Source organism: Bos taurus, chromosome 3, assembly GCF_002263795.3.
Source record: "Bos taurus isolate L1 Dominette 01449 registration number 42190680 breed Hereford chromosome 3, ARS-UCD2.0, whole genome shotgun sequence".
Classification (NCBI taxonomy): Eukaryota; Metazoa; Chordata; class Mammalia; order Artiodactyla; family Bovidae; genus Bos; species Bos taurus.
In genome coordinates this window covers 22505640-22519337 of record NC_037330.1, presented here as the reverse complement: position 1 = coordinate 22519337, position 13698 = coordinate 22505640, and the positions used below count along the sequence as shown (strand labels likewise).

At 38.7% G+C, this 13698-nt stretch overlaps 1 protein-coding gene across 2 annotated transcripts in view; it reads right to left on the bottom strand.

The window, feature by feature from the left end:
- Window positions 1-9316: 9316 nt before the first annotated feature.
- FMO5 (flavin containing dimethylaniline monoxygenase 5) overlaps window positions 9317-13698 on the bottom strand; it is a 43103-nt gene continuing 38721 nt past the window's right edge. For both annotated transcript variants that reach the window (NM_001101304.1, XM_059884938.1), the window contains 1 exon segment: window positions 9317-11552. In NM_001101304.1, the coding sequence (NP_001094774.1) occupies window positions 11207-11552 (346 nt within the window). In that variant the 3' untranslated portion in view covers window positions 9317-11206.

Here is a 13698-nt window from a genome sequence, read left to right as displayed (position 1 = left end):
GACATGGATCATAACTCTTCAACCCTTAAGTATGGGCAGAGCCTAGTAACTTCCTTCCAAAGAATACAATTTGGAAAAAAAGAAAAAAGAATAACTTTACAGTGGAGAAACTTAACAAACACAAGCTCAGCAAGTTAACATCATTAGTGGTAAGTGATTAGTAGTACCCCTGGTATGATGTGATGAGAATAGCACTTCACCTCTGTAGTTTTCCTCCTGACAATGCAAAACCCTAGCCTAATCATGAGGGGAAAATATCAGACAATCACAAATTAAGGGATAGTCTACAAAATACTTAACTAGTACTCCTCAAAACTGTCAAGTCATCAAAAACAAGGAAAGTGTAAGAGACTGTCACAGTCTAAAGCAGACTAATAATAAAGGGCATGTGATCCCACTTAGAAAGTGGGATCCTGCAATAGAAAAACAACATTAGGTATAAAGTAAATAAATCAGAAATAAAATATGGAACTTAGGTCTTTCAAATTGTCAAGGTCCTGAAAGACAACAAAACATTGAAGAATTGACAAAGATTAGAGGAGATTAAGGATACATAACTACTAAATGTAATATAGGATCCTGGAACAAAAAAGGGAAATTAGTGGGAAAAGTGGTGACCGTTGAATAAGTGGTTTAGTTAACAATGTTATATGAATGTTAATTTTCTTGTTCCTTTGTTGGTATGTAAAGTCTTGCCTTTAGGGAATTTGGGCAAAAGTTATGTAAGAAATCTTTGTTTTAGTTTTTCAACTTTTATGAAACAATGAAATCCGCCCCCCCCAAAAAACATAAAAAATTACTAAAGCAATCCAAATAGTAAAACACAGGCATCCAGTACCATGATCTTTCGTAAGAAGACTCTTCAAATGAGAGAATTTGCCCCCAAGGAAATCGAGAAAAAGAATGCTCTGAAGAAAGCTTTAAAATAAGTTTATTTATAATCCACAAGGAAGGGAAGATGCTAGTTTGAATATACCCTGACTCCACACCACTCCCATCCTAACCTACTTTCATCTATTGGTTCTGGCAGATAGTGGAGACCTCAGGATCAGTTTGAAGCCCGACAGAAAGAGCAGGTACAGGTCTTCCTCATTATCTGGCTAAACCAGTGGTTCTTCAACTTTACCATTCATCAGGAGGACTTACTAAAATTTCTGATTCAGTAAGTCTGGGGTGGGATTTGAGAATTTCTGTCACATTCCAGATGATGCTGATATTTCTGGCTCAAGAGCCAAATTTTGAGAAACACTGGGCCAGGCAAGAGTCTGGAGACCAGTATTGGAGGCTCCTAATAAAAAGCAATGTGCAGGAAAGGGTTAGCTGACTCTTGTAACCATGATAGTGCTTCCCATATCCCCCAAAATAAAGAATTAAAACCAACCAGAATATGGGGAACAAATCTTCTGTACAGAAAAATTCCAAATAACTTATGTATGTATTGCCCTCTCAAGGAGGGCATGACTCCAGGCCTGAGACTGTTTATCCTCAGGAAGGCCAGCTTGCATCCTTAACCCATGTCTGGTGCCTGAGAATTTGGATTTGGGGAGGGTTCTTACCACCCTGATAAGAGTAGCTCCCCGAGACTAAACTGTATAACCATGTGGTTTATTTTTTTTTTAATTATGCTTGTAAAGGAATTTATCCATTTCCTGTAAATTATGGAATCTATTATCTTATATTTATTTAATTTTATTTTTGACTGTGCTGGGTCTTCACTGCTGTGTCCAGGCTTTCTTTAGTTATGGTGGGCAGGGACTACTCTCAAGTTGCAGGGCACGGGCTTCTCATTATGGTGGCTTCTCTTGTTGCAGAGCATGGGCTCTTAAGTGCAGGCTCAGTAGTCATGGTGCATGGGTTTAGTTGCCCCGTGGCATGTGGAATCCTCCCAGACCAGGAATTGAACCTATGTCCCCTTCATTATCAAGTGGATTCTTAACCACTGAAGTCTAACCATGTGTTTTATATTGAACATCTGCTTTCCTCTTGGGAGCCTGGAATTTTGATATATGCTAGGCAGAGGGTGCCTATATAACTAGCCCTCATTACAAACCTCAGGCACTGAGTGGAAAGATGTGAAAATCTTCTGATTGCGTCTATCTTAGAGAAAAAAGAAGCAAGGTTTAGTAGTCATGAATTTAAGATGTCAGGTAGTATTTTTCTCTCGCCATATTTGAGTGTTTTAGTGAAGACACATAACAAAGGTAATACCCAAGCAAGTATGGGGGAAAGGGCAAAGGAATTGAGAGTGCATGGTAGGGTATGGATATAATGTTGGACCATGGGTTTTAGACCAGGTGGGTTAAGAAGTGAAGACAGAGCAGGTTGATGGAGCTTCCCTGGTGGTCCAGTGGTTAAGAATCTGCCTGCTAATGCAGGGGACATGGGTTCAGCCCCTGGTATGGGAATATCCCACATGCTGCAGAGCAGCTGAGCCCATGTGCCACACCTGCTGAAGCCTGCATGCCTAGAGCCTGTGCTCTGCAACAAAAGAAGCCATTGCAGTGAGAGGCTTGCACACTGAAACCAAGAGTAGCCCACCCCCTGCCCTGAAGCAACTAGAGACAAAAAACCCCCACACAAAGCAACAAAGACCCAGCACAACCCCCCCCCCTCAAAAAAAAAGAGGAGGTTGATGGAGGGCACACAGGGGAGTCAAAAAACTGTTGGAGTCAGAGTACTGGAGTGAGTGTGCTGGAAAGATAAGAGATGTTTTCGGAGAGTAAGATGCTTTAAATCAAGGTTTTGATGATAATGACATAGGTAGATTATAAGATCATTGGAGTGAGAAGGTCACTGAACTGAGAGGCCAGGTGGTAAAGATCTACCTCAACACTTATACTCATTCTCCCTTCCTCCTTAATATCAGAATCTTGATTTTTACCTGGGCACATTGCCTCTCTGTATAAGGACACATTTCCTAGCCTCTCTGGTAGCTAGATATATGTGACTAAATGAGATCCAAGTGGCAATGTTCTGTGGAAGGCAATGTTCTCCTAGGAAGTTGCCTTAAGAGAAATGGAAACTATGCTTTCCTTTTGTGTAGAATGTCCATATAATGGCTGGAGCTCCAGTAGCCATCTTGGACCGTAAGACAGAGCCATATGCTGAGAGCGGAGCAGAAAGAGATGCTATGGAGCTGCCATACCACTTCAGGACTATCTTCCTCCAGACTTTTTAATATGAGAAGGAAATAAACTTGAACCTTGTTTAACCCACTGTTACTTTGGGTTACTGTTACTAATCCTAACTAATACATTGGATGGGTGAAAGTGTTACATAATTGTGGAAATCAACTACAGAATAAGGTTACACATCCATGTTCATAGCAGCATTATTTATAATAGCCAAAACATGGAAACAACCAAACTGTCCATTCATGGAGAAATAAAGAATATGTGGTATATATACACAATGGTATATTATTTAGCAATAAAAATAAAGGAAATCCTACCTCTGCGACAACATGGATGGACCTTGAAGGCGTTAGGCTAAATGAAATAAGTAAGACAAAGAGAGAAATAGCATATGATCTCAGTTATATGTGGAATCTAGAAAATAAAACACTTAAACTCACAGATGCACAGAGAAGATTGGTGGTTGGCAGAGGCAGGACATGGGCACAATTGGTGAAGGAGGTCTAAAGGTAAGTGTGCCATGCTTAGTGGCTCAGTCATGTCTGACTCTTTGCAACCTCATGGACTGTATAGCCCGCCAGGCTCCTCTGTCCATGGGGATTCTCCAGGCATGGGAATCATGGTGGATTCTTTACCGCCTGAACCATCAGGGAAGCCCCTAAAGGTAAATACTTACAGTTGTAAAGTAAGTCCTGGGGATATAATGTACACCATGGTGACTATAATTAACAATATTCTGTTGTACATTTGAAAGTTGCTAACAGAGTAGATCTTTAAAGTTCTCATTGAGAGGGTAACAGGCAGGAAGGCCAGGGGTCTCCAAATAGAGGAAATAGCCTGCAAGTGTCAGACATTTTTATCTCTCTTAAGCGGCAGGAGGAAACAAACTAGCAATATTTTTTCCTTCTCTATACAAATTTAAAGGGAGATTTCTCTTAAAATATTGTGTTGCCATAATGACACCCGGTTTCGCCTGAAGTTAGCTATTCTCGAGTCTAGAGATAACCAATGCCTTTTTCTTATGGAAATGTTTGTCTTAAGCTATGCTAATGTACTATGCCTTTACCCCAAACTCTGTCTCCGAGTCGGTTCCGCCTCTTGGCCCAGAACCTACTTGACAAACCAGTATGGATATTGTTCCCCTAATCTATGTAAATGAAACTATTTGTATGGTGGTCTGCCCTTCTTCAAGATTCAAGTTAATCATTTTATGGCCCAGGATAAACCATTTATCCCAAAATGCATCTTATGGGTGAGGGGCCTGGTGCCATTCTGAATTTTAAGATATTCCTTTCTTTAATTAACAGACTGCTAGTGACTATACAACATCCAGCTAAAGACTAGCAGGGGGGTACTCTTTCTGCCCCCTTCTGATGCCTATGTCAGAAGCTTTCTCTATCTCCTTTATACTTCAATAAAACTTTATTACACAAAAGCTCTGAGCGATCAAGCCTCGTCTCTGGCCCCGGATTGAATTCTTCTCCTCCGGGGGCCAAGAATCCCGGTGTATTCGCGTGATTCAACAACAACCTTTCATCATCAGTAATTAATAGTTAATAAAAAAATTTATTAACTATTTGTGGTGATAGATCTTAACCATATTTACCATGGTGATCACTTAATAATATATGCATAAATCATTATATTGTACATTTGAAACTAACAATGCATGTCAGTTATATATCAATAAAAAATTGAGGTTAAAAAAAACTGCTGAAAAAATCAACTACAGGAGTAATTATATATAGAGAAAGGTGGAAAGCTTGGTGCTCAAATCTTCCCTGAATGAAGAGTAAACAGGAGGTCTCTAAAGAACTTCAAACAGAAGTGATAGTGGATACTTTAAAGAAGCTGGGGAATGTGACAAAACATGAAGAAACAGTAGTGAGGACCAGGACAGCAAGCAGGATCGAGGAAGACATGTCCCCCATCTTCTTTCCTGTGCTGAGATTGACTTTTTAAACCCTGCGTTTGATCAAGGAAATACGTTATAGATAGGACATATCACTTGTGTTTCAAACCAAACAGAATATTAGAGATGACCTACTGACTCAGATCAAAGATTTATCCAAGAATATTTTCTGGAAGAACGTGCTTGGCCCACAAACATTTCAAAGTGTTAAGAACCCCTTAATCTCCTGATCACTTTTTAATAGAATGGTAACATATTATTCACTATTTTATTTACTTTTTAAAAAACTCATTCATACTGTTATCTCCCATGTTGAATTTATTTAATTAACTAATCACTAATTTACTTAGGTCTTACCATGTTTCAGACACTATATTGGGCACTGCTAAGCTATGTCACTTCAGTCGTGTCCGACTCTATGCGACCCCATAGACGGCAGCCCACCAGGCTCCCCCATCCCTGGGATTCTCCAGGCAAGAACACTGGAGTGGGTTGCCATTTCCTTCTCCAAAGCATGAAAGTGAAAAGAGAAAGTGAAGTTGCTCAGTCATGTCCAACTCTTCACGACCCCATGGACTGTAGCCCACCAGGCCCCTCCGTCCATGGGATTTTCCAGGCAAGAGTACTGGAGTGGGTTGCCATAGGAACATACAAATTAATTATAAAGTATCTTCCTCAAAGGAATTTACTAGTTCAAGGAAGAACTAGGTGAGAGAAACAACTGATATTATGTAGTGTGACTGTGATATTCATCGTGTATAATTGAGCAATATACCAAGTGTAGTGCGGTCACCTGTTTCATCCTGGAAATCTAGAGATTTCTGGAAGAGATAACAGATAAAGTGAATCTGGAAGGTGAAATATGAAATAGGCTGGAACATGTAATAAAAGGAGGGTACAGCATGCGAATGTATATAGAAGCATGGTAAAAACACAACACTTTGGTAAATTCCAATAGGCAGTCTGGAGGATATTTATATAGTATTGAGAGGGTAACAGGCAGGAAGGCCAGGGGTCTCCAAATGGAGGAAATAGGCTGCAAGTGTCAGACATTTTTATCTCTCTTAAGCAGCTGGAGGAAACAAACTAGCAATATTTTTTCCTTCTCTATACAAATTTAAAAAGAGGTTTCTCTTAAAATACCGTGTTGCCATAATGACCCCTGGTTTCACCTGAAGTTAAGCACTGCCTTTTTCTTATGGAAATGTTTGTCTTAAGCTATGCTAATGTACTATGCATTTACCCCCAAACTCTCTTCAAGTCAGTTCCTCCTCTTGGCTCAGAACCTACTTGACAAACCAGTATGTTATACTCAGATATTGTTCCCCTAATTTTTGTAAATGAAACTATTTGTATGGTGATCTGCCCTTCTTCAAGATTCAAGTTAATCATTTTATGGCCCAGGATGAACCATTTGGTGCTAATATTATCCCAAAATGCATCTTATGGGTGAGGGGCCTGGTGCCATTCTAAGACATTCCTTTCTTTCAGTAACAGACTGCTAGTGACTATGTAACATCCAGCTGAAGACTAGCAGGGGGGTACTCTTTCTGCCCCCTTCTGATGCCTATGTCTAGAAGCTTTCTCTATCTCCTTTATACTTTAATAAAACTTTATTACACAAAAGCTCTGAGCGATCAAGCCTCGCCTCTGGCCCCGGATTGAATTCCCGGAGTCTTTGCGTGATTCAACAACAACCTTTCAGTAATACTTCAGTATATATTTTAATAAAACTTTATTACACAAAAGCTCTGAGTGATCAAGCCTCGTCTCTGGCCCCGGATTGAATTCCCGGCATCTTTGCATGATTCAGCAACAACCTTTCAGTATGTTTTATATTACTATTGATAAAATTAACAATGCAGAGATCCAATATTAAGTAAAACTATCTCATTCATGAATGTACTTGTCATTAATATATCATACAATTTGCTAGTGGAGATGACTGTCTTAATATACTCAGCTACAAGAAAAAAATTAACTGCGTATTTTAAGAAAATGTGTCTTTTGACCTTATATTACCATTTTTTCCTCTACAACTGTAGCCTATACTTACTCAGCAAAGGAAAATAATTGCTATAGTAAGTTATAGTGTACCTTATTAAAACAGCTTAATTTGTAGACTAATCAAGGGAAAAGAAAGTAATTTAAATGAATGGTACGGTCCAATATAACTTCTCCTCTGAGAAAATTCCACTAGATTATGGCTCTGGGTCAAATCCTGAACCAAAGGAATATGTTTCTTTTTTATTTAATAATTTAAAAATTTTAGAATAGTTTTAAGAAAAGCTTGGGAAGATAGTATAGGGTCCCTGAATATCCCACATCCAATTTATTTTATTGTTAACATTTTACATTACTGTGGTACATTTGTCACAACCAATAAACCAATCAGTACACTGTTATTAACCAAAATCCATAGTTTATTAACAGTAATTTCATTTTCTTTTACTTGTTGTCCTTTTTATTTTCCAAGACCCATCCAAGATACATTACATTTAGACATCAGGTCTCCTTAGGCTCCTCTATACTACAGCAGTTTCAGACCTTCCTTTTTCTTTGATGAGCTTGACAGTTTTGAGATGGTCAGGTATTTTGTAAGATATTCTTGAACTTGGGTTTGTCTGATGTTTTTCTCATGGGTTGACTGGGTTATGGTTTTAGGGAGAAAGACCATAGATGTAAAGTACCTTTCTCATCACATCATATCAAGAGTACATACTGTCAGCATGACTTCACTGTTGATGTTAATCTTGATCACCCAGTTGAAGTAGTGTTTGTCTGATTTCTCCACTGCAAAGTTAATTCTCCCCCTTTTCATATTGTTCTCTTTGGAAGGAAGTCACTCTCTGCAGCCTATACTTAAGGAGTGGGGAATTGTGATTCAACTCCTTGAGGGTAGTGTAGTTATGTAAAGGTTCAAAATTCTTCCTATGGGTGTTTTGTCTGTTCTGCCCTATTTATTACTCAATCACTTATTTATATCAGTATGTACTCATGGGCATTTTTTTTATACTTTATATTATAATCCAGTACTAGTGAGGCAGGAGGTAGATTACCACACCCACCCCACCCAGTGAAGTGATTGGAGATTTATTCCCTGTGGACTGAAACTCCAAAACAAGAATATCTTGTCAAGGGAGGAGGCTGAGCCCTGCCCAGGCCATGTATTTCTCATTCTTGAAGTCAGGAGACCTCCCTGACCACACATTCACAGAAAGTCCCCTTGAAGGGGAGTGCTAAGGGATGCTTTACCCATAGGCCTTTTCCATAGAATCCACCTTGGCACATACGGGAGGATCCTGAGATATACCAAATATGAACACCGAACCAGGTACAACAAAATGATCAGCCAAAAGAAACTGGAAGAAATGCCCCATAAAAATGATTCAAATTGCCACGAAGGGAGTGTGTCCATGTATTTATCCACACATATGATACCCTTTTTCTTCCTAATAAATACTTTACTGGTTTCACTACTTTCTCTCTTAGTGGGAATTCTTTTCTGCAAAGCTGAAGAGCCAGGGCCTTGTCACTGACGACTGGCCTAGTGGCTAGGATTTGGTGCTTTCACCATCATGATCCAGCTTCAATCTCTGGCTGAGAACCAAAACCCCGCTTCAAGCTGCTGCAGGCCTAAGCCACTCGAGATCGCTAGATTATTTGTACTGTTATTCAGCTTTGGCCACTGGGGCCATTTTCAGTTGGTTCCTGTGTCCCTATGACATACTCCCACCAGTTTGCTTTTTGAGCACTTCCTTACTTTCTGGTACTACAAAAAAGCTTTCTCTCTCTCTCTCTTTTTTTTTTTTTTTTTGTATAATATAATTAGGAAAATGATATTACTTTTTAATATAATTACAAAAGAAAGATGTGGTAAATTGATGAGTATTAATCAGTAACTGGGGCTTCCCAGATGACTCAGCAGTAAAGAATTCACCTGCAATCCAGGAGACACTGGAGATGTGGATTTGATCCCTGGTTGGGAAGATTCCCCTGGAGAGGGAAATGGCAACCCACTCCAGTATTCTTGCCTGGGAAATCCCATGGACAGAGAAGCCTGGTGGGTTACAGTCCATCAGGTCAAAAGAGTCAGACATGACTTAGCGACTAAACAACAACGACGACAAAATCAGTAACTAGGGCTTTGTATCTTGAGTTTGTTTTGAGTTCATTTTCCTATTCACATCTGAATTTTACCTTGGTTTATGATGATGGTTTTTTTTTGGTAAACTTTCATATTATACATAAAGTGAGAGAGTCAATGAGCTTAGAATTACATGCTTTTTATTTAAAGAGAAAAGTGAAGTATTTATTACTGATCACTAGGAATTATGTTGTCAAAGGACTATTAATTCAACAAACTTACATGCTAAAAGAGGAAAATGTATATGTTAAAAGAAGGAAATGAAAAAGAAGTGGTTTTTCATTTACTCTTGCACTAGAATAGTCTGCAGATTAAAAAACGCTAGGTCCATTTTAGAGAAGTTACTGTATAGCAAAAGGAATTCTATTCAGTGCTCTGTGGTGAGGAAATGGGGAAGAAAATCCAAAAACAGAGGGGATATATGTATACATATAGCTGATTCACTTTGCCGTATAGTAGAAACTAACAAAACATTGTAAAGCAAGTACTCCAATTAAAAAAAAAAGATACTAGGTCCATTTTAATAGAGGATAAATCCCAAGTATCACAAGAATTATGGAAGGCAAAAGACCTTCTCATTCTCAAAAAGTTTTTCCACAGGCAAAATAGCAGGGAATTGTACAAATATTAATAGTTATATGATTAAGAAGAAGTTGTAGTTCTCACATTTCTGGTTCTCTTATTTATATTGGGAAAGAAAATAATTTCTAGTGTTGTTTCTTCAGTTGTTCAAACTTATTCTTTTGTTAAGTAATAGACAGCAATCCCAAAATATATTATACAATAGCATCTTTATGAACACACATCTGATTGGTACATCCAGTACCTTTCTTCATGAAATTCAGTGTGCCCAACAATTAACACTTAGCTAACTTCTCTAAGGCACAAAAACAGGGCAACACTTCTACAGATGAGAAAACAGAATCAACAGCAGCTCTTGGACATAAACTGGAGTCCCTGGTTTTCATTTCATTTGCTTTGTTTTTCACAACTTGCAATTTCTGACATAACTGTTAAAAGTAGAATACCCCCTATATTTAGTTATCATCAATTTTAATTTATTACATAACTGACCTCTTTGAATTACCTTGACTTTCTGTGTGTGGGAGGGTATGGAGGGGAGACAGTGGGAGTTGGGGGTGGGAGAGGAAATCCAGTCACATTTGTGTGTCATACTATAGCAGTTGATGGCTACTTATCACAGTTCCTAAGATAAAGTCTTGTATCCTAACATGACAGCTGAGAGATCAAAAAGGACTGGACCGCTAATTTAAAATCCCAGTTTTTCCAGTCAGGTTGAGCCTGTTGGCAGCTGCTAGATTGTTAGAATGATCCATGAACCTAGATAGTTGAAGGTAGTTCTCATTGAAAAAATAGAGATGTGTTACTTAGCGGAAAAGAATAAAAATGACCAGGTATCAGATATACTAGTGAATACATAGTGAAACAAAATGTTTAAGTATCTATATATCTTATCTTAGGTGTGTACAACAGTTATAAGACAACTTTTTTCTCTTATCTCTCAGGAAAAATACATTTAGTTATATATTAAAAACAACAAAAGATTCAGCTTCTAGTAGAAAATACTGTCAGAAGCACAGTTACATGGAGTCACCCATTTCTTATGTAGATATTGGCTTATGTTCCCCACCATAATATTTGATAAATGACGGCACACATTTATTAAGCACCTGCCACATGCCAGGAATTCTGCTAAGGAGAAACAAAGATGACTAAAAGAGTATCTAAGCTCATGGTCCAGGAATTACTGGAAGGAAAAAGTAATGAGTCATAAGAGTAAGGGAAGTAAGTCAATAGAAATGAAATGCTGAGATTTCACTGTAGGGAAAAGAGGAAAAAGAATGAATGCTTTGGAAAGAGAAAGAAAAGTAGATTTCTGGGCAATATGAAATATCTCTTTTTGGGCAATGAAAGTTGTTCAATCTTGTCAGGCTCCAAAGGCATCTGTAGATTCAGCTTTCAAAGAAAACTGGGACCATGACAATGGAACAGCTACAGATAGGTCATAACCATGGCAAAGAAAACAACAGCCAACACAAACTTGGCCATTGTTATTGTCGAAGTGTTAGAATTATCGGTTTCAAGTATTCTTGTCGTTAGTGGCTTCTTGATACGATCTTGTGTGGTAAGGATCACTTTTCGAGCTCCATCCCACTTTCCAGGACCCTGTAGACGATACTGGACTGGAGTACAGGGTCCCCCAAATAACTGGAATGCCAGTTTGGGGTCAGTGAAGGCCAGGGACAGAAGATTGGGCTTGACGCCCACCAGATCAGCAAGCTCATCCATGGTACCTATATAGTCTCCCTGAATGGTATGGCGTTGGCTTTCCACAAACCTGAAGCAGAGAAGACAGAAACCATGGCCTATTAACAATTCAATCAATCAGTGCTTTCTGAGTACCTGCTATTGGCTCAATATTGGGATAGGAACTACAGAAAACAGAGAAGAAAGAAAAGACACTGTCTCTATCCTTAAGGACCTTTATAATCTACTGGAGTAGATAGGTACACATGAAACAGAGAAGAATTCAAGACTTTGTTAAATCATGTGGTTTTAGGCTGATAAATATAGAAATGTAGAGGAGGGTAGTTGAAACAGAGCTATGTTAAGTTCTTGAAGGATGTGGAAGAAATAGATAAAGTGAGAACAAAGAGCAGAGCATTACAAGTCAAGGGAATGGCACAGTGAAGGAAGAAGGCAACAATGAGTATAGAATGTAAGCACAGAGTATTCGTGGGCACTACCTACAGTAGAGGAAGAATGCTGTAGAAAATAAGGGTGGATATATGGAAGCAAACATAGCAGATCGAGATACAGAGGACTCTGATGTTGTCAGAAAGAACCCACCACAAAAATTCTCAAGTTTGGGACCCTCAATTGTTTCATGAGGGAGGTGGAGTCCAAAGGGCAGGACTTCTCAGGACCAACATTAATTTGGAATCCTGAAAGGAGGGGGAGGATGACTTATCCTACAAGGTTCCTCCAAATGGAACCAGATGGAATGATTACACCAAGTACAGATTTGAAGAGCAAAATGGGCTTTTGGGAGAGAAAATGTGGTAACAGTACAATACATATGTGAAAAGTGCATGCTAAGTCGCTTCAGTCATGTCCGACTCTTTGCGACCCTAGGGACTGTAGCTCACCAGGCTCCTCTGTCCATGGGGTTCTCCAGGCAAGAATACTGGAGTGGGTTGTCATGCCCTCCTCCAGGGGATCTTCTCAACCCAAGGAATGAACCCACGTCTCTTATATCTCCTGCATTGGCAGGTGGGCTCTTTATCACTAGTGGGATCGGGGAAGCCAGTGGGATTTAAAGAGTTAACTGATGACTTTCTCTTTTTACTTTCTATTAAAAAAAAAGAAAGAACAGTGGGACAGAAAAGAAATATGAGAAAAGTCAAGTCAGGTTAACTGAGATTAGATGGGCTTACTAGAAATCCAAAAAGGACAGGAAAAGGGACTTCCCTGGCAGCCCAGTGGTTAAAACTCTGCACTTCCAATTCAGGAGGAGGAGGGATGGGTGAAGGAGAGTATGGGTTCAATTCCTGGTCAGGGAACTAAGATCCCAATTCCTGGTCAGGGAACTAAGATCCCACATGCTGTACAGCCAACAAATTTAAAAAAAAAATAAAAATAGAAACACCAAAAGAAACTATAAAAAACAAGGCAGAAAAAATGATAGAAAATAAATTTAAAATAGAACTGGTAAGATAGAATTCCTGAGGAACTGATAGATAGGCAAAGGAATCTATGAAATGGGACTAAAGTTTAGAAGAGAAGAAGGTAAGACAGGAAAGAATTTGAGAGCTTTCCCTTATGGGTATTATGTTAGCTCATGGGTTTACAGGCATGTAGTGGGTCAACAGCTGTGGTATTCAGGAAGATGTCACAGAGATACACTAGTACCTGCTTTGTAGGATTGTTTCAAGAATTAAATAAACTCATACATGTAAAACATTTAGTATTTGCACAAAGTTGACCCTCAATAAAAGTTAAATATTATCCTTAGGAACTGCTCACAGTCAGAAGGTAAGTCAAAGGAAAGAAAGGAGGAAAATTGAAATGGGGTAATAATACATATATTTAAATAATATAATAAATATAACACATGATATAAATATAATAATTGATAATAAATACATACTAAATAATAAATATAATAAATTATTTAAATAATATAATATTGTGACCCCATGGACTGTAGCCCACCAGGCTCCTCTGTCCATGGAATTCTCCAGGCAAAAATACTGGAGTGGGTGGCCATTCCCTTCTCCAGGGGATCTTTCCAACCCAGGGATGGAACTCAAGTCTCCTGCACTGCAGGCAGATTCTTCACCATCTGAGCCATCTAGGAAGCCCAATAATAAATATAATTAATAATAAAAATAATAAATAGTGCCAGGGAAAGAAAGCACTCCAAGAAGGAAGAGGTGTTAAAAAGCACCAAACTCAGTAGTGAAAGAAAAATTAAGTTGTTC